This window comes from Electrona antarctica (genome assembly GCF_951216825.1).
Source record: "Electrona antarctica genome assembly, chromosome: 23".
NCBI lineage: Eukaryota > Metazoa > Chordata > Actinopteri > Myctophiformes > Myctophidae > Electrona > Electrona antarctica.
In genome coordinates, this window is record NC_136804.1 from 25319142 (window position 1) to 25341337 (window position 22196).

Sequence of the window (22196 nt, forward strand, 5' to 3'; positions counted from 1 at the left end):
TCATGTCAAGGTGAATTATTTATTCAGCATTTAATCCATTTAGGCCTGACTTCAAAATTTAAAAAAAATCTTCTAAATCCTCCAGTTTTCTGAAATAAATATTTTCATGATTTTTCAAAAAATAGCAGACCTACAAGCTCGTAGCGCGTCACTCGGTGGCGCTCTATGAGCTTGTAGATCTGCTATTTTTCAATAGCTAAATTATAACATAATGTTTAAAACACCAAAAGGGGTTCCCTCCCCCAAAATGGGTTAAAAACCACCATTTAGCCTCTTGAGACCCAAAACTTGTCTTAGAATTTTGTTGTTGTTGAATACGATGTTCCACATCCTCATTTCCGTGCTGTATTGACGTGGTAACATAGGATAGATAACAGCAAATGTTGATCAAAATAAGAATTCTTCTAGATTCTCAAATTGTGTAGACTTTTCCTGTAAATTAAGTAATGTAGATGTTTAACGAAATGGACCCGTAACGGTCCATTTTGGTTTCATTTTAAGTTCTCAAGAGTTAAAGCTCAAAAGTATAAGGGTCCATTTGGTTACCAAACTCTCCATCATTTAATTTTAACTGGGGACCACCTGGAACCCCCTCAAGGTCCACCGGTGGTCCCCGGGCCACTTGTTGAGAAAAGTGGGGTCCGGGGACCCCCAGGGGTCCTTGAGGGAGTTCCAGGGGGGCCCCAGCTAAATTATAGTTTGGAACCAAATGCAGGTCAAACTGGGGGGTCCTTGAAATTAAACGGGTTGAGAATCACTGCTAGAACCGTAAAAATCTTCTCACATTGGGGGTCCCTGGCATATCTTTTCAAATGGGGGTCCACAGGCTAATTAGTGTCAATTTGGGGGTCCTTGACATGAAAAGGTTTGGGAACCACTGTTCTAGAAGATGTGCTGACTGTCTGCAATTGAAGCTGCATCAATAATGGATTATTTTTGTATGAGCGTGTGTGCACTGAATGTACTGTAACTTGCCACCACAGACTTGTATACATGAAGCATGAAACCTCATTACGCTTTTATTGATCCTTTATCACCCGCTGGGAACACCCAAACGAAAACATTAGGCATAACTCTCTCATGTAGAGTTTTTAGATCCTGTTATGTGTAGTTCTGTGCAATAAGAACAGATGAAAGGAGAAATGCTTCATGGATAGTGCGTCTCGCTCATAGTGTCTCCGTTGTTGGTTGATTGTGAGAGAATCGTATCAGTTGCGTGCATATGCAGCAGCACATTTCTAGCATGTGCGCTGCACAGTGAAATCCAGAGTGCTAATTTAAATCTGAAACGGCCAAAAATGTAACCATCCATTTTCAAATTTTAACCCATTTAGACCTGAGGCCGATTCTAAAAAAATGTTTTTAGTATCAAAAGTTTTATGGAAAATGTATTCAAAAATTACAAGAAAATTATGTTGCTATATACTAGCAACAACAACTACATCTCTCCCGTCTTAAATGCATTAATAAGCCCTATTTCATGGCGGTGTAACGCAGCAGAAATTGCTGATATTGCTTTATAAGCTCACAGCGGGTCACGAACGATGCACTGTTGTGAGTTTCTAGATGTCCAGAAAAGATTGGGACATTTTTTGCCCATAACGACATACCCAAAATAGGGACGGCTGAACAGGCAGCACTCCAGATTTCGCTGTGTGGTGACTCAAAAGCTACATGGCTAGCTGTAGTAAAGATTTCGGGGCCCGAGGCAGGCCTAGCGGTCCAGGCACCTAGACTCCTAAAGTCCCGATCCCTGACGAACTTTGTTGTATGTCACTCCCCGTCTCTCTCGATGCCCTTGTTTTATGTTTAATGAACAACTCAACTCATGTAAAAAACAATCCACATAAAGCATTGTTGTAATTACAAATAAAATGTATCATTTTCATAAAGCTACAGTAGAAACCAGAGCCTCAAACTGAAGCTCCTAAAGCCTTCCTCGTTGCTGTGTTTGTGAGTCACCACTGCCCGTCTCGACAGCATCATTTTGTATAGGCATTGTCAATTGTCTGTTTCTCTCTCCAATCCGTCTCCATTCAAATGAAGCACAATTTAAAAGATGGGGCTCTAGGAAGACAGGACGCAGGCGGCAGGATGTGGTTAGGTTCAGGGAGTGTTGCCTAGCGAGACACATTCATCACAGTCAGTCGCACGGTCACAGCGGAGGCAGTGTGAATTTATGTGACGAGGACTGAATATCCAAGGCGACGCTTCAAGCTGGTCGAGGTTTCCCTCTGCCATCTTTCCCTCCTTTGCTTCTCAGTAAAATAATAAGTTTAACCCTGAGCGTGTGAAAATGGACGGGTCCATCCATACTCCCATTTGGGTCCATTTTTACACTTTCGAGTTACTCGAACAAGACGATTTTACTGTGCTCTCTCTTTCGTTGTTGCTTCTCGCTCCTTTCCCCTTCTCTCGCCCTGAGCTGTAAATATTAATGGCTGTACATATAATCTCTCTCCCTGAACCTCACCCTATGACTTCCCAGGTGCCAAGCACAGTAAACAAGCACCCCTCAGTTTATCCCGAAACGCGCCAGGGGACGCCACTCACTTTCGCCGTGTTACACGGACACGTCCCTGTTGTGCAGGTAGTGACGTCTAATATGACCTGTAATGCCTATAGTCTATGCGATGTCGCATGACGGTGTCACGCCCCTGAAAACGGCGGACCTACAAGTTCACACAACACCGCAGTGCTTCTATGACACAATGTGAGCTTGTAGGTCGGCTAATTTCAGAGTGTGCCGCTATCATGCAACAAAGTGTTAATTGGGATTCAACTTTCTACCTGTTGCCCTTGACCTGGCCTTTGCACCCAGAAAATGCTTATGATAATGATGATGATGATTATTATTGTATTGTATTGTATAATTGCAGTATGATAATTATTCTAGAAATGATACCACGGATCCTGTCAACTTTCCCTTGCTCCTAATCATCTCAAGTACCTCTGGCGAGGGATTAGGCTTGCTCTCCACATATTTATTTTCAATCATGTATGCTCTTAAGAGGCGTGAATGACCCACCCAGACATTGTTATTCGCTGGGTCTGAAGCTGAAGATGGTCTTATAAGATAGAAGATTCCATAATGGAGGACTCAACGGATCAGAGATCAGTAAACTTGCTAAATGGCTTTGCGGAATGCCAAATTTCAGAGCTTCGTTCTCCATTTCTGTATGCATTTAGTGGTCACAGTGGGAACCGTTCAAAATGGACACTGGCCGAAATCTATTAATCAGCACCACCTCCCACGACTGCATTAAGCATTTATTTCAGTGTTTGTCGGGGAGTGGAAGAAGATCAGCCACCATTTTGTTTCCTTGTTCGACACAAAGAGTATATCTCGAGTCATACAAGTCAACCCTAACCCCCCGAGCTTCTCGGAAACAGCACAATGCGACAAGAACAACAACTAAACAAATGCCCTCCTCCTCCGCCTATACACATACCAGGGTTGTGTCAGTGGTGGGGTGCAGCCGCCAGGACACAAGGAAGCTGCAGCAGGGTAAAACATGCATGCACCCGCTATGGGCAGAGGTGAAAGCAGTTCTGGAGGTGCGCTCTATAGATGCCGCCGCTGTACACGCAATTAAAATTTGCATCGGACATATGGCATTTTTTATACGAAATTGCCTGCACAGATGTGTGTAGGCAATTGCAGCCAAAAGCTATATATCAAGCGAGTATCAAAGCCATGTTTGACATTCATTGTGTCAGTGACTCGTGAGACCGCCTGCCCCTAATTTGGTGGAAGAAACTGCATCTCGGCAACAAAAATGCGAGTCGGCAGCACAATGTGTACACCTTACAGTTAGTTATGTGGCGTCTGAATTGCCCAGATAATAAGGTACTTATAGGCCAAAAGGTGAGGCTGATTTGAAGAATTTGGTTCTTCCTTGGCCTATACTGGGAGTACAAGTGCGTGCAAAGTAAACACCGATCGCTCCAGCGGTGCCCAAAATTAGATCGTCACTGACAGACAGATACAGACAGACAGACCAACAGAAAAATAGACAGAGGAACAGACTCATGTGAGAATATATAAATATATACTATAAAATATAATCCCTCTCCGTGGCCATTCCAGCCTGGGGGAAAGAACTTTTTCAGAAAGGATAGACTCTCAAAGTGGGGCTGGAGGTGTTGCAGTGAGCTATAGGTCTCTGTCAGTTAAGATTTTCCATCTCGATCATACTTTGTCATACCACCCCCGAAAGTAACAGATTGTCAAGTGACATGGCGGCCACTCAATGCAGTACAAATTAGGCTTAAGATGAGGTTTCCTCTTGCCCGTTTTCTTTCGTCTCTCGTCTTGTCGCTCCCCCTCACGCCCTCCTTCCACTGCTGCTTCAGTTGTTGCTGGACAACAGAGCCAACGTGGAGGGTGCCGAGAACGACGAAGCGGAGAACTACACAGAGACGCCGCTGCAACTGGCTGCTGCTGCGGGTAAGCACACGCACACACCCAGGGGGAGGGGAAGTACTCACACCTCTCCTATGAGTGACTATGTTTGTATGTATGATCCCTATGTCTGTCTGAGCACAACACAGCTGCAATACCGCTGGCTGACCTAAAGTGGCACTGTTGAGCAAAGGCGCACGCACGCACGCACGCACGCACGCACGCACGCACGCACACACGCACACACACACACACACACACACACACACACACCTCTCAGTTTGCACGGGTGCGATTTTCAAATGGCCGAAATGTATACAGGGCTGAAGTGGTCACTGTATGTTTTGTAATAATACGCAAAATCTACAAAAAATAACCAGTAGGCCTAACTAAAGCTGTCAATTAAATGTAGTGGAGTAAAATTACAATATTTTGCTCCGAGATTTAGTGGAGTTGAAGTAAAAGTATTGGAAATGGGAAATACTCAAGTAAAGTACAAATACCTCAAAATTGTACTTAACTGCAGTACTTACGGTAAGTAAATGTACTTAGTTGCTTTCCAGAACTGAGCACAGCGCCGCACACCACCAAGGCCTCACAATCATCCAGCGTTGGATTAGCTGTGGTGGATGGGGAGAGAAATCCACGCCCATTGCTTTTGATATGCAGCCCCCTGTGGTCGTTCAATTAGTTTTTATCCCCGCGTGACTGCATCTATGCAATGTTTTTTAGTTATGTATTATTTTCTTTGGGGAATTGTAGAAATGTAGCATGTTTGATACTATCACAATTTAAACATTTAATAAAAATAACTAATTGATAACCCTATTTTAGGGCAAATCCTCTAAATTTGTCAGTGTTGAAATGTAGGCTATTAAAAATAACTAGGTAAAAAATAGGGCTGTATTGCTTTAGTGCCGTTCAGCAGATCTAATTCTCCATATGCACAGTGCGGCCATCTTACCATATAAGTTAATGGCAAGGTGCTACCGTCCTAGGTGCAACTTCCAATGGCAACAGAAAAGTCCTATCTGATTGTATTAAACAACGTCAAACTCACCAACATTGCAGCTGTACGGAAAGCTTGAATTATTCTCTTTCTATCCTCAAAGTGTTTGTTTCATAAAAATCCACTGTATACATGTTATGAGCTACTTTGTGTCCTTGCAGGTGATTATTTTTGTGCTGGAGTTTGGAAGTGCTCGTTAGATATCACTCAACTGCCCTGCGTACCACCTGTTTTGAATTAGCACATAATGCAAGAGGCAGCAGGACATTGCTTTACTGAAAACCAAGCCCCCAGTGAGGTTCTCCAGCGTTGAAGCACTCGGCCCTAGTGGTTAGAGCGTGAACTGCAGGCGGACCCGTGGATTCATGACCGTGCAGCTGGGCTTTAACATTGAGTGCTCGTTTGCAAGTAGACGTTCTGAGACGGTTCTTCCGGGTGCTTCGAAACGCCACTGAGCAACTTCCACTGACATGAATAGTAATATCCTTTTATTACTCTGCTGAAAACGAGTGCTTCAAAACTCTGATGGAAACATGGCCACGGTCTGCAAATGGTCTATAGTGGAGGATCAAATGAGTCACGGCCATTTTGATTGATTTTGTGAATAGAAAACCTGGAAGCAATGTGTTGCTTAATATTGACATTTCAGTGAAGCACGGAATGAAATGAAAGGTTGCATCAGCAGTTAGTGTCTTGCACCTTGAGTCATCAATGTCAATTCGATTTGTTTTCAACAGATTTTTTTTTAATTGTCTTGTTTCTAGTAGCAGGTAATATTATTGGTTCAATCATGCTCGCAAATGAGTCTCCCCCTCTAGTCTCCCTGGCAGATAGGACGTGAACTGATGACATGAACTCTATGTTCAGTTTTTAAATGTTTATTTTATTTATACGACTGCTTTTTTATGGATTCCTGTAGTCTTTTGGGACTTATTTATATTCAGAGTATTGTCTTGCACTTGACATATTTATTCTTGTATGAGTCTGTGTTGTCTTTTAACTAGGAGAAACATAATTTCGTTTTTTTTTTCTGCTGCTGCAGTTGGAAAGAATGACAAATAAAGCAATCTTAAGTAAAAATGAGAAAAGGCCGCACACACGTAGCCACGATGCTGTATATTTATTGAAAAGAAACCAACGTTTCGACCTTTCGGCCTACTTCAGGGAATGAAGAAATAAAGCAATCTTGAAATATCTCTGAAAACTTTGGAATAGAAAAAGAAAATAGTTTCTATTTAGAATCCACCTCATTCATTAGATGATTCATATTGTTGTAAAGGCCGATGCAGTGCATCAAAGACTAGCTGCGACTCATTTTTTTGTTCTCAACCCATAATGCTATACAAATCACACCTTTAGTCACCCAATTTAATTAATTACCTTAAATTGCAATTTGCGATTCGGGGGATGAGTCACCGCTCATTACGGCTGCGGAGGCTTGGGATGAACATGCGTCAGATGACGTTTGCTGAACAACATTACACCTCATCTACACTGCCAGCGTTGCGAGCGAGCGAATGATGAAATGTCATTACATCAGAATACATGTTTTTCAATGAAACTATCCTGACGTCCACCACACCGCTCGCAGAGTCACTATTTGAGAGAGGTTTCGTGGCCTCAAACACTTATTGGTTGAGATCTACACGCTGCTATTTATTGGCTAATGATTGGTTCAGGCTACGTCGCAACAACACAATGGCTCGCCCCTTGCCGGTGCAGATGAGGTGTTATACTTTGGTGAAGGTGTCATGATGACATCTCTTGTAGTGTTGATTTTGACAGCACATTTTGAGTTAGTTTTAGTCATAGTCTTTTGAATACATTTTCGTTTAGTTTAAAATACATTTTAGTCAACTTAAATGTTTTAAGCCGTCGTGCTGTGGCGCGTAGTGAGCTTGTAGACCTACAATGACTTGCCTTTTAGTCCTACTATCTCTTGTCCACTAGTCCCTCCCAAACATTTTAGTCTAGTTTTTATTTGTTGACAAAATTGTCAATATATTTAGTCATAGTCATAGCCATAGACATCATAGTCATAGCTTAGTTTTTATTTAGTTTTTATTCAGTTTATCCTCAGTGAAAAAAGGGGATCTTTCAACTGAAAGGCATAAATACAGCTATGGACACACCAGCCAGGGATGCCAATGATTAATCCATTTTTAGATTCTCCAAAAAGTCTCCAAAAACAAAATGTATGGCCAAAATATAGACTAATATTACTGTACAGTAAGGCTGCATGATACATCGAACATGTACCTTCATCAGAGTACTTTCATTGTCTGTCAGCATGTCACACTATGTGCGTAAATCTCCAAATCCCGACTCTCGACTTTTCTCTCCATATAATTTAAAAATGATAGACACTTTACCATTGCTCTGGCGACTTGGCAAGTCCTGCACAGAAAATAATAGCAGAGTCAGATCTATAGATCTGTGTGTCGTGTCCACAACCAGTTGTGAGCTTGTAAAGTGGCTATATTTTCCAGGTGTATAATAAATGTCACGTTATAATGTAATGCAGTCAAGGGTGCAACCTTTATTACCTAAACAGGAGAGAGATGTGCCATATGCCACGGCGACCCACTGTATACTTTCTTCTCACCAACCACGCTATTTGATGCGATTCCATTCACACCTCTCTCTCTCTCTGCACCCTCTCTCTCTCTCCTCGCATTACCATGAGTCCATGACCATGAAATGGAGAGCAAAATACAGCACGAGAATATCGTTTCACAAGCGGCTATGTACACACCACGCATAGACGTTGGTGTACTGCGCAATGGCATTTGGCCTGGGTCCTTATTGGTAGGTTAATATCCACAGTTTATCTGTATAGCGTCCGCAATTAACCTATTCAACCTGTTCAAGCTTTGCACTCGGCACCAATACATATGAAATCACCAGTCCGCACTGGACTAGTAGGCTGATATATTTATTATTGGATGCAGCAGAGCAGAGCCTTTGCTCGCTGCAGTTGATGCAACATATGATAAGTTTTAAAGTTGTTAACAGTGATATATATATATATATATATATATATATATATATATATATATATATATATCACGTATCAATTAATCGATTAATAATCGGGAGAGCTGTCAATTAATCGATTTGGCTGTTGGTCAGTTGTTGGCATCCCTAACACCAGCTACATTTATTCATTGATGTCGTTTGTTGCTGTGGTCAGGGAACTTTGAGCTGGTCAGTTTGCTGCTGGAGAGAGGTGCGGACCCCATGATTGGGACCATGTGTCGAAACGGCATCTCCTCTACCCCGCTGGGAGACATGAACTCCTACAGCCTGGCAGCAGCCCACGGGCACAGGTAAAACAAACACACACACACACACACACACACACACACACACACACACACACACACACACACACACACACACACACACACACACACACACACACACACACACACACACACACACACACACACACACACACACACACACACACACACACACACACACACACACACACACACACACACACCAAAGTAGATACAGTACGCACATTTGCTCTAAATTATTAATATTATTCATCCACTGACTGAATCACCATATGCCGTTTCATCTCTCACACGACATGAGTCACAAATGTCTTCATTGCTTGGTGAAGGCGGAACCAATTGATGATTGCTCCTGTCTAATGGTGGACAAAATACTCAACTTGATTTGTTTGATTCCACAAGAGAAAGAATAGCTCACGATGTGATGTGCTGCAGTGCGTTGTGAGCTTGTGAGATCTGCTATTTTCACTGTTTTTGAAATACTGTTGAATTAGTTAATTCACGATGCATTTTTTTCCTTTTCGTTAGGGCCCCAGGGGGTCCCTTCCTAGAAATGTAGGGGTGTCACATAAGTTTCCAAAAGAATAATAAAACAACAAAGAAATAAACCCTTAACTAAATACACTTTACAGTAAGTACACCACTGCTCCTGTCTATTCAGCAACGCAGCACATGCACCCCTTTCTGTTTCTGGTACACAATGTCCACACATTCCAACATTCAATGCATTGAGAGCTGTCATTGCGTTGTAAATACCAGACATTCAAACAACACATCAATTTAAACCGTATGGAATAAAGGAATGAAGCGGTGAGGGGACAATATATAGTCCTTTGCTATAAAATGAACTATATATTGGAACCATTCAATCCAGTCAATTGAAGTGCAAGCTCCGAAGGTTCCACTCTGCTATCAGTTCAGTTCATATTCCATAAAGTACGTTTATAACATATAACATCCCTTCAGTCATGACATTGTCATGACTGAAGGGAAAATTCTTCCCAGACCCTATACAACATAGACAGCCGTGGGTGTCTCCAAACATTTAGATATACAGTTATCACTCCCAAATGCACTAGTAAGTAGCCTTGCCAAGCCATGAGGCCCATAGGGGCAGGAGCCTATCTCCTGTTTCTGTAGCGTGAGGCAGCTTGATGTACAAGTACACCCCCTGGACATGACGCTAGTATGTCGCAGGGACTTACCCCCAATCCAACCCTTGATGCTGAGTGTCAAGCAGGGAGGCACTGGGTCCCATTTTTTAGAGTCTTTGGTATGACCCGGCCGGGGATCGAACCCCGACCTCCCAGTATCAGGGCGGACACTCTAACCACAAGGCCACTGAGCTGGTATATACCAAATGCACTGCCTGGTTATTATACATGGCAGGCAGCCATACTACAGACAGTGTTGCACATTGCCACTGGGTTTTCCTTCGTCGAGCAGATGGTGCAATGATTCACGTTTGTCTGTTAAAACTTAAATTAGACTAGAATCACTTCAGAGCTGAGGCACTGGCACCATTACCAAGATGATTCTGTCCAGTGATTCAGTCGTTAATTGGATTGGAAAATAACAAGAGCAGTTCCTTATGCTGGGACTCTCCAGATCAAATCATACAAAATAGATTAAGATGAGATTGCTGTGCCCATACCTGAGGTGGGGTTGGCGAAAGGGCCTTTCTTTGTGGAGTTTACATTTTCTCCCCTTGTCCCCTAGGGTAGGTACCCTCACAAAAAACATGCAGTAATCCTGGTCTCTAAACTACCCCTGGCCCCTGGCCAGCTGGGGAAAGGAACTGGTCGGAATAATGTGTTCCTTCCACGGCGCGCTACGTCAGGTGAAAAGAAGCAGCTTGGACTCCTCATGCATAGAAGGAAGCATGAGGTCAGTCCGCTGCCCAGGATTACATTAGATAATTGACACTGGGTGAAGAAATGGGTTGCAAAATCGTGGGATAAAAGAGGAAAGAAGAGATTGCTTCTCTTACATGACACGAGTAGAGCTATGTACGCATAGGGGATAATGTACTACTGAGTAGAGCTATGGGTGCACACTACTGTAAAGTAACAAAGTACATTCACTTAAGTACTGTACTTAAGTACAATTTGTACTTTACTTGAGTATTTCTAATTTCCAGTACTTTTACCTCTACTCCACTACATCTCAGAGGCAAATATTGTACTTTTATCCCCACTACATTTATTTGAAAACTTTAGTTACCAATTACCTTGTAGCTTTTGTTAGCCACTTCAGCTCTATATACATTTCGACCATTTGAAAATAGCCGATCTACAAGCTCACAATGCGCCGCGATGCGACTCCTTGTGAGCTTGTAGATCGGCTATTTTCAAAAGATTGAAAAGTTGAAAATGGGGGATAATGTACAGCTACTTACTGTATGCAGGACTGATGCGGGTCCCTCATCATCCTGTCAGCACTTATTTTGCCATAATGACCGTGTTGCTGTACATTATCCCACTTATGGTCATTTGCGAACAAAGTTCATTCATTTGACTTAATTGATTTCTTTAAAAAAAAATCAGATCCGTCTGAAGTGTGTACTGTACTGTACTGTACTTTACTGTACTGTACTGTACTGTACTGTACTGTACTGTACTGTACTGTACTGTACTGTACTGTACTGTACTGTACAAGCCCTCCTCCCTGGCCTGTGTGTGTGTGTGTCTGTGTCTGTGTGTTAAGCTGTGCAACAGTGACACTTTGTGGTGAACAAACAATATAACGCTATTTTATTTCGTGCTTGGACAGACATAGCTGTCTATAGGAGTGGTTACAGTTACACCACTCAAAAACGGAAGCAGAGCACAGAGCTCTGTCATATTGTAATCCCTGACAGCCTTGATTGACCAGTCAGAATTGAATATTCAACATGTCAGGTTCTGAACTATAGTCTACTGGTCTCCTCCTCACAGTCTCTCTTCTGAGTGGTGGAAAAAGTACTGCGTGGTACTGGGTGGTACTGCATGGTGGAAAAAGGTCGTGGCCCGAAACGTTACCACTTCAGTAAAGAAATATTTGGGAGCATAAAATGGTGTGCGGATTTTTTTCATTATCATAGGGCAGAAAAAGTACTACATTTTTACCAGCTGCGTAGCAGGCTGGTCTACAATCTATCAGGTTGGTAGTGGCAACTTATTCTAGTGGCAACTTATCATTTAATTGGCTGCCATAGTCACCTATCTTTCTGATTGGCTGCCTTGTCTCTAGGCAACCAGACACTTTTTGCCTCTAGCCGATCTCTCAGCCAATGGGATAGCATTGCAGCCAGCAACAACCCACTAGAGAGAGAGTGTGTGTGTGTGTGTGTGTGTGTGTGTGTGTGTGTGTGTGTGTGTGTGTGTGTGTGTGTGTGTGTGTGTGTGTGTGTGTGTGTGTGCGCGCGCGTCTCATTTCAACTTTTCAAACGTATCGAAATATTTTGAAAATAGCCAATCTACAATCAGCTATTTTCAAATGGCCGTTTGAATGTATGTTTTAATAATAATAATAATAATAATAATAATCAAAGTAACTAGTAACTCAAGTTTTCAAAGAATTGTAGTGCAGTAAAAGTACAATATTTGGATCCGAGATGTAGTGGAGTAGAAGTATTGGAAATTGGAAACACGACCGTGGTCGCAGTGACAACCGTATAGTGGACACTTTTTCATGATTGGCTGCCTCTAGGCTGCCTCTCTAAGCCAATGGGAGACCGACCCATAAAACCCATAGTCCGAAAGGCATACAAAACCCATACTCTGAGTCTGAACACCACAACGTGAAGCCGCATCGGCTGCTGTTGTGTAAGGCGTTTGTTTGTATGAGAACGACGCAAGTGAGAAGTAGAACGCGAGTGGCAACAGAAGCTAATGTTATGAGCTAACTAATGAGCTTGCCACACCTGGCAGTTATGACCGAGTCATTCTCGTTTCACCCAACCTCTTCCCCTCCTTTCTATAGGAATGTATTCCGGAAGCTCTTGGCGCAGGCGGAGAAGGAGAAGGGGGACGTCCTGTCCTTGGAGGAGATCCTGGCCGAGGGCTCGGACGCCGATAGCGAGAAGAGGCCCTCGGCCGCGCAGCAGCAGCAGGCCAACGGAGGAGGAGGAGGGACGCTGCGAACAGGAAAGGCCAGACTCAGAGCCCTGAGAGAGGCCATGTACCATAGCTCTGAGCATGGCCATGTGGACATCACCATAGACATCCGCAGTTTAGGTCAGAGTTACTAACACCATTGCTGGCCCTCACTCTCTGGCGCCCACGTCCGCCCCGCTGTCCACTGTCTGGGGCTGTGCTCATGCTGTGCCTGTCCTGTACCGCTCTCTCTCTGCTGTGGTGTACTACACATCGTTGTGCTCGCTCGCCCAAATCAACCGTAGGGTCTCTCTTAATTACAGGCAGTACGGTCGGCCATACAACCAAGGGGTCTCTTTTCCACAAGAAAATGTACACATAGTACCTGAGATACTATATATATATATATATATATATATATATATATATATATATATATATATATTATATATATATTATATTATTATATTATTTTATTATATATATTTTTTTAAATATATATATATATTTATATATAGGCCTATGGTGCTTATATATACAAAGAGTGAGGCTCATTCAGTACATGTGGCAATTATCAACTTTCATCCCGACATCGCACGGTTCATGTGCAACACAGCTTTTTCACCGTAGAGGACTGACACTACTGACACCGCGAACCGACTCTCATTGGCTACATTACCATGCATAGTACATTTCTGTGCCAATCATCTGTGATCAGATCACGCATGCACCAATTACTGGTCAACAATGGCCATCATCATGTCTGTGTGATTCGACGCCCGAATTTCCACTCTTCCCTTTGTGCTGCTAAATGCCACAGAACGATGGAGACATTTATGTTCTCCTCAAGCTGTTGTGACAGGCTACGCAACAAGACCTAGGGCCCTGTTTTCGCCAGTGCTATATATACCCCTTATGCCTAAATTTATTTTGCCTTTTTACTATTTTGAAAAACATTTTTTAATTACAATTTAGGCATTTAGCAGACGCTCTTAATCCAGAGCGATTTACAGTAAGCAAGAACAAAACATGGTAATACATCAAATACATCAACATAGTCATCAAGAATCATAAGGAAGTTAAGAACATAAAATATGTACAGTAAATCTATGAGTATACAGTATACACTATAGGGTGCTATGTCTAAAATGCTAAATCTAAATTACATAAGTGTAGCCTTTGCATGCGCCTTTAAGGTCGTCGAAGCTAGTATAAGTGCTACGGGCTAAAATGGAGTCTGAAGAGGTGGGTTTTCAGACTACGGTGGAAGATTGGGGAGTGAGTATGCAGTTCTGATTGCAATTGGAAGTTCATTCCATAGTTTTGGAGTCTACAGCCGATCTACAAGTTCACAACGTGTCGAAGTAGATCGGCAAGTTGAACAATTTTAAAATGTTTTCAAAATAGTAAAAAAAAAAAAGGGATTTTAGGGATAAGGGGTATACTATAGAGCATAGCAGTGGAAGTGGTTTTCTGGACCCACTGAAAAATCGGCCATTAATTTTCCCAAATTCCATGAGATTTACAAAGATATTTATATAAATTATTTTAAGCCTAGAATCAAGCCACCAGGATCCTGATGAATCATGACCATAAACACCTTTGATTCTGTGAAGAAATAAACATGAAAACCGCTAAACAAAGGGTATTTATTAAATGCAGTATATCATATAATTAATTATTCACACTTTTCCCCCCCACAGAATCAAAGTTTTTATGGTCGTGATTCTAGGCCTAAAATAATTGGTGTTAATATTTTTGTAGATCTCGATGGGGAAAAATGAATGGGCGATTTTTCAGTGGGTCCAGAAAACCACGTCCACTGCTATATGCATGGGTTTTCAACTGGTGGTGTGTGGACCACTGGTGGTCCATGAAGGTATTGCATGTGGCCCCTGACTATGCATTTAGTACGTAGGATAGTATTATGTAGGCCTATGGCGTCGCATCAATGGTGTCAGTTACTGGAAAGTCGGACGTAAAGAATATAAGAACTTCCACAGAACAGGGAGTTTAAATCTCAAGGGAAACTGTACCAGATTAGCCTGGTTGAGTCACCAAGGAAATGTGCCTTAATCATTCATGTCTGGCTGGCTGCTCACTCAGAGTCACACGAACAGAGTCACACGAAGTCACAATGAACAGCATCGTGGTTTTAACCTGGAAGGTTAATTTCCCCCCACACCACGCCCATACCCCCCCCCCCCCCCCCCCCCCCCCCCACAAGTCCAACACAGGTTGATTCTCAGTCAGGGTGGTCATTAATGCACGATTACGGTGCATTAGTCACTAGTGTAGTCACTATGACCACAATGTTCCAAGAATCTATAGCTAGCCTAGCCACAAATCTGCTGTGCTCTGGGAGAAAAACACAGCTGAAATCTTTGTTTTTTGAGTAGGTGTTTTTGAGTAGGCCGTCCCGGCTAGAAGCCAAGTTTCAACCAATCAAATTGCTTCCTCGAAACGACCCATTGTATAATCAGTTGAAAACCCCTGCTCTATAGCATGGTTGACAATAGGGCCCTAGTAGTAGAGTGGTGACAGTCTGGTGTGTATTCATTGTGCTTCTCTGCTGGTGTTCCTCCCACCCAGGCGTTCCCTGGACCCTGCACACCTAGGGCCTTAGTAGTAGAGTGGTGCCAGTCTGGTGTGTATTCATTGTGCTTCTCTCCCACCCAGGCGTTCCCTGGACCCTGCACACCTGGCTGGAGTCCCTGCGCACCTGCTTCATCCAGCACAGACGGCCACTCATCCAGGGTCTGCTCAAGGACTTCAGCGGCATTCAGGAAGACGAGTACACGGAGGAGCTCATCACGCACGGCCTGCCGCTCATGTTCCAGATCCTCCGGGCAAGCAAGGTTTGTTAGTTGCCACTCTTTTATATTATGCCCAATTCAGCCCTATACACATTTCGGTCATTTGAAAATAGCCGATCTACAAGCTCACAATGCATCGCATCGGCATTGTGAGCTTGTAGATATAGGCTATTTTCAAACGATTTTTATACATGTGGAAACTTTAGAGACATTCTGCATAATGAGTACTTTTACTACTCATAGTAGTATTTGTACATTTGCTCAAGCACTTTTGTGAACCATTTGCATATACACCACCCAAGATGGAACAAAAAACTAAAACTCAAATCTGCATACCGTATAAAGTATATCTCCCATTTTGAGGGACAGCGAGTGCATTCTCCGGCAGCTGCATCCGTGTCTGATGCCACTGCCGGCCGGGGAAATGCACTCGCTTCCTTCTGCCCATTTCTGCATTTCTTGTGTGTCCATCTTGCAGAATGAGGTGATTAGCCAGCAGCTGTCAGTCATTTTCACCCAGTGCTACGGGCCATTCCCCATCCCAAAACTGACAGAAATCAAGAAGAAGCAGAACGCCCGCTTAGGTAAGAGAAAGAACAGCATTCAGAACGCTTGCTTCCATGTTTTGTGCCTGAGGCTGATTCTACAAATGTCTTCTAAAATCAGACAGTTTTCTGAAAACCCTATGTTTCTATATCAGTGGTTCTCAAACTATTTCATGTCAAGGAGACCCAAAATTATATGTAATTGGCCAGCCGACCCCGATCTGAAAATATGTTGTTCCAGGGACCCCCCAGAAGCAAAGATATGACTTAAAATGTTTGCTGTACGTCCCCTAACCTGTATATTCCATGACGTCACATTGAGATAAGGCAACACACTACATATTTTGGCATGCCTGACACATAACTCCATATATAGGAATAAAGGGACACAGAGAGACAGATACAGAAATCTCCATATATGGGCATAAAAGGGACAGAGACAGATGGGTGGAACAGATACTCTGACAAACGGGTATTGCATAGCCGGGTGGGGCATGGATTTCCACCTTCCATCGTTACCGACTTGGTGCTCTACAGCCGGGCACCGGACTAGTTTATTTAAAAACAGATTTGTATTCAGCTGGTGTTGAATGCTGTGTGAACTGTGAATGCTTGTTAGGAAGCCTGTTTTGGGATTGCAATTTACCTTTTTGAACAAGTCACTTCTCAGATTCACAAAAACACCACATCTGGTCTGCTTTATTAGAAACATGGGAAGGACAGCCCACTAGCACCATCTAGTGTCAATGCAAATACAGGATTTATTTGACATTTAGGGATTCATGTATTTTTTTTAAATTATTACAAGATGCTTGTTATTCAGTATTTTAGCCGTGACGTGAGTGCCCCCTCCAAAGATACTTCTGGGTCCTACTTTTGTGTCGCTTTTGTGTCCCCAATAGAGTTATACTGTGTCCCTACGTCGGACTAAATCTGAGACGAAAACAACCACGAAAGTCTAATTTTACCGCTTTCCTTGCAACAACAAATCTATTGGTCTCCCAAATCTGGCTGTGACAGGCTGTCTGCCCCACACTGAATACTATCGCCATTTTATTTCATTGTGTCAACTAAATCCTCATTAATGCAAACTAGATTCAACATACTCAACCCTGCACACATTCTAAATATGCCCCCGAAATATTGTACTGAGCAAATGGACTGTTACCACCTTCAATAATAATGACAATAATAGTCTTTATTGTCTCCACATCATATATACTTGTGGACACTTGTACAAAACATTAATAATTCTACTCGAGTTGGAAGCATTAAGACCCATTTTAACCCTGAAAAATAACGTCATTGTAAAAAGATTCACGCGTTTAGATATTCTATTTACAATGAGATGCGGACGGGAGCTGGTGCCACTTGGACCCGGACGTAACGTAGGACTACAAAATGATGTCGGACTTAAATACAGAATTATATGCCAGTGCTTTAAGAACAAAATTACTTTTGATATGCAGTATGTAAATATGCAAGCTTGAGATAAATGTCCTAACTCCATCAATGTGGTTCCTTAACAGCAGAGTAGGCCTCGTACACAATAGGAAAACTCTGTTCAAAGGACTGAGAATCAGATTCATTCTGCAGCCTTTTTTTCCTTTTCAAAATCAAGTTTTTAAGTTTTTTAAACAGAAGCAAAGGGGCAAGCATAAATGTCATTAAGTCACAAGTTATAAAATAAGTATAAGTATATAAGTATAGCCTTCAGTAGCTAAGTACAATCAGTTAGTTATATACGAAACATTAGGTCAGATACCGCTCCTAAGTGTTGGTGGCTCAGAGGAAATATAACAATAAAACAAAAAAAACTCAATCCCCTATACCCTAGGGGACACGGGGAGAACATGCAAACTCCACACAGAAAGCAACGAAATATACAAGACAATACAGTAACACAAAACAAACAAGGACAAAAGGCTCTTCCCCAGCACAAACCCGCCACAAACCCACTACATCAGTATACTCGTAACCCCAGAGGTACATTAAGAATAACAATATACAAAGAAATACACCATTCATTTAGTAATGTAGGATTTGTTGGTTTTTAAATGTTTCTTTCCACTAGTTGAGAAACAGTGAACTGAATGACCTGGTAACCTATGATGACCGTCCACGGTCCATGTAGTCATTTACGGACAAGTTGGAGGTCAAGAAATTCAACAGAAAAAAAGAGTTTGAATCTCAAGAGGGGGAAGTGCACCGGATTGTCTGGTTGAGTCATAATTAGGAAATTATTAGTAGTCAATGGACCTTTGGTTGAGAGAGAGTGTGATGTATACACATGGGATGCATAGCAAGTGTTACAAAAGCACTAATCTTAGCCCAATTCCCCACACAACACAACAGTGGTCCCCAGGTTCATTCTAAGTCAGGGTGGTGGTCCCTCGTTCACAATCAGTTGAAAACCGCTGGTCTAGCTGCATGCTTTGCAGTTGGGTTAGCCACTACCGATATGGTACGCCGTGGGTTTAACCGAGTCTCCTCTTCCATACCCATCTTCTCTTTCAGACCCCCACTTCCTCAATAACAAGGACATGTCTGACGTCACCTTCTTGGTGGAAGGAAAACCATTTTATGCACATAAGGTTCTGCTGTTTACGGCTTCGACCAGGTAACGTGGAACGTACACGTGCACTGTGTACTGTGTGGAAGTCAGTGGCAGGGGGACATCAATATGTCCGTACACAAATGTGTCCACGGGAAGACTTGGCCATGTCTGTGGCGAATTATATATATATATATATATTACACACACACACACACACACACACACACACACACACACACACACACACACACACACACACACACACACACACACACACACACACACACACACACACACACACACACACACACACACACACACACACACACACACACACACACACTATAATGCGAATATAATCCATTTCTAATGGATGCCTTGGCCTGGAGGAGAGGTCATCAGGAGACCACCTGATGACCTCTCCTCCAGGCCAAGGCATCCATTAGAAATGGATTATATTATGGAACGCATCTGTGTTGATTTGTTGATTTTTAAATGTTTCTTTCCACTAGTTGAGAAACAGTGAACTGAATGACCTGAAGGACCACCTGATGACCTCTCCTCCAGGCCAAGGCATCCATTAGAAATGGATTATATTATGGAACGCATCTGTGTTGATTTGTTGATTTTTAAATGTTTCTTTCCACTAGTTGAGAAACAGTGAACTGAATGACCTGAAGGACCACCTGATGACCTCTCCTCCAGGCCAAGGCATCCATTAGAAATGGATTATATTCGCATCTTTGATGCACACCATTATAATGTTCTTATTTTGATAATAATTCCCAATTACTGAACGTCAAATCGCCCGGTTTTCTTCAGGATGTGTGCGACAGTGACACTGACTGACACTAGTACTAGTGGTTCTCAAAAGTTTTATTTGCAAGGACCACCATAACCCTGAGAGTGTACAAAGGAACCAATTTGTACAATTTGGTTCCAAATTTGTACAGTCTGGGAGTTACAAACCTGCGAGTCATTCAGGGCTAACTCTTTGTGTTCCAGATGCCATACATGTCGATGACATCTGGGTCAGTGAGACCTTACGTCATACTCAGGGGTCTTTGTGTGTGTGTGTGTGTGTGTGTGTGTGTGTGGGGGGGGGGGGTACGCGTGCGTGCGCGTGTGTGTGTGGGGTACATGACTCTACCATCATGTGTCATCCTTGTGTAACATAGGTTCAAGTCCCTGCTCCAGAACCGACCAGCTGCAGAGAACACTTGCATTGAGATCAGCCATGTCAAGTACAATATATTCCAGGTAAGATGTATCATATCACATTGGGAGGAGGTCCTCATTGAGACCTGAGACCAGATTCTAAAAATGTCTTCTAAATCATGACAGTTTTCTGAAAAGCCTATGTTTCTATATCAGTGGTTCTCAAGCTACTTCATGTCAAGGACCCCGAAAATTAATTAATGGAATTGGCCATCTGACCCCCATCTGAAAATATGTTGTTCCAGGGACCCCCCAGAAGCAAAGATATGAGTTAAAACATTTGCTGTTTAAGAATATATTCAAAGATTTGCGCCACATTTTCACGATAAAAAAGAAAAAAAAGAAAAAGAAAATAGCTTGTAGATCTGCTATTTTTCCAACAGCTAAAGTTTAAAATAATGGTTAAAGTGGTCAAAAGCTAAGGCGACACACATGCGTTCCAGGTCTCAATGCGCTCAATTTAAAGGGTTGAGAATCACTGCATCACACATGAAACTGTCTTGGCCAAGAAAGATGATTCTTGTTCTTTTGTATTTTTATCTTCTATGTTCCAGTTGGTCATGCAGTATCTATACTACGGTGGCACTGAGGCGTTGCACATACGAAACACTGAAATTATGGAGGTAAGAGTTGTGGTACTTACATTGTTTCTTTTTTTATTATTATAAAAAAATGAAACAATAAGTACTTTTTACTTCAGCAGTACAGTGCACTGTATTTTTATACTGTGGTAAGGTATAATTGATACTTTTACTTATGTAAAAGTACTTCACCACACTGGGTTCAGTGTTGATTTCGCCGACTAAACCTATGACAAAGAATGTTCGACGACTCCCTTTTTTCTCACTTTTGTTGCGCTCGGTTGTTGAAATTAGCCGATCTACAAGCCCACAACATGTCGATCTACAAGCTACTGTAGATCGGCTAATTTTCAGCATGCAACTAAGTGTAAAATCAGGCATTACAACACAATACAATTTTCTCGACAAAATCAATTGTAGATTTAGTCGAATAAAAATCGTATGATATTTAGTCGACTAAAACTAGACTAACACTAAAACATTCCAGGGGACCAAAACATGACTAAAACTAAATTGCATTTGACTCAAAAGACTATGACTAAAACTACTGGTACATAAAAATTTGCTGTAAAAATAAACACTCGATTGTGGGCTTATACTGTCTTCTGCAGCTGTTGTCTGCAGCCAAATTCTTCCAACTAGAGGCCCTTCAGCGACACTGTGAGATCATCTGCTCCAAGAACATCACCACGGAAACATGCGTGGATCTCTACAAACATGCCAAGGTGAGACCCAGCCAGCTAAATCACAAGCAACCGTACTGGAAAGGAAAGGCCACCAGGGGGCCTTGCCGGCCCACAGGTTCGCTGGAATCGCTGGTACAGAGCAGGGTTTGCTGTGATGCAAAGCCAGGTGTGTTCAGTTTAGCCACTTAGACCAGTGGTTCTCATACAGTGGTCCGGGGACCACCAGTGGTCCTGGAGGGGGTATTCCAGGTGGTCCCCAGCTAAATGGATGGAGAGTTGGTAACCAAGCTTAGATCTTTAACTCTTGAGTTGAAACCAAATGGACCCTAGGCTCATTCATACTCCAGTTTGTGGTGATAGCTTATCACTGCAGTGTAGTTTTTTAAGGGTTAGAGAACTACAACATTACGTCATTCATTTGGACCCCGACACATCTCTCTGTTTTTACTATCAGACAAGTCCTTTCACTCTGGAGCCATCACCCCGTTCACTGATTGGTCTACAAGTTGGGTGGGCGGTTTTGCAGGCATGGGGGTTTTGCATCTGAACCAGAGGGAGGCGGGGTCAATGCTTAAGGACATCACCGCGAGTATGATGACCTCGACTCGTTATGAAGGTGACGGTGATAGGTGAAGATGATAACTTATCACCTAAAACTGGAGTATGTATGAGCCTTTAGGGTCCATTTGGTTTCAGTTTACGCTCTCAAGAGTTAAATTATTGTTAAACATTACTTGATTAACAAGAAGTCTACACAATTAGAGAATGTTAGCCTGGCTTGGCCAGCCTCATAGCGGGGATTCACTGAAGATTCTTCCCCGCATATGCGGCTATGCCAGGCTAAGAGAATGTAGGAGAATGGTGTTTTGATCAAAAGTTTGCCTGCTATCTCTACTAATGGTGCCGACATCAATAAAGCATGGAATGGAATTGTGGACAAAATCTTATCCAACGACAACAAAATATTCTACGTTTTGGGTCTGAGAGGCAGAAATCGC

The 22196-nt window shown here is 42.5% G+C and overlaps 1 protein-coding gene across 1 annotated transcript in view; it reads left to right on the forward strand.

Moving 5' to 3' along the window:
- LOC306916080 (ankyrin repeat and BTB/POZ domain-containing protein 3-A-like) overlaps positions 1-22196 on the forward strand; it is a 214217-nt gene that overhangs the window by 186077 nt on the left and 5944 nt on the right. The window contains exons 7-16 of the mRNA XM_079493809.1: positions 2489-2590; positions 4357-4450; positions 8608-8743; positions 12683-12936; positions 15475-15653; positions 16090-16195; positions 18674-18776; positions 19892-19973; positions 20486-20554; positions 21124-21237. Coding sequence (XP_079349935.1) covers positions 2489-2590; positions 4357-4450; positions 8608-8743; positions 12683-12936; positions 15475-15653; positions 16090-16195; positions 18674-18776; positions 19892-19973; positions 20486-20554; positions 21124-21237 — 1239 coding nt within the window. The remainder of the gene's footprint in view (positions 1-2488; positions 2591-4356; positions 4451-8607; positions 8744-12682; positions 12937-15474; positions 15654-16089; positions 16196-18673; positions 18777-19891; positions 19974-20485; positions 20555-21123; positions 21238-22196) is intronic.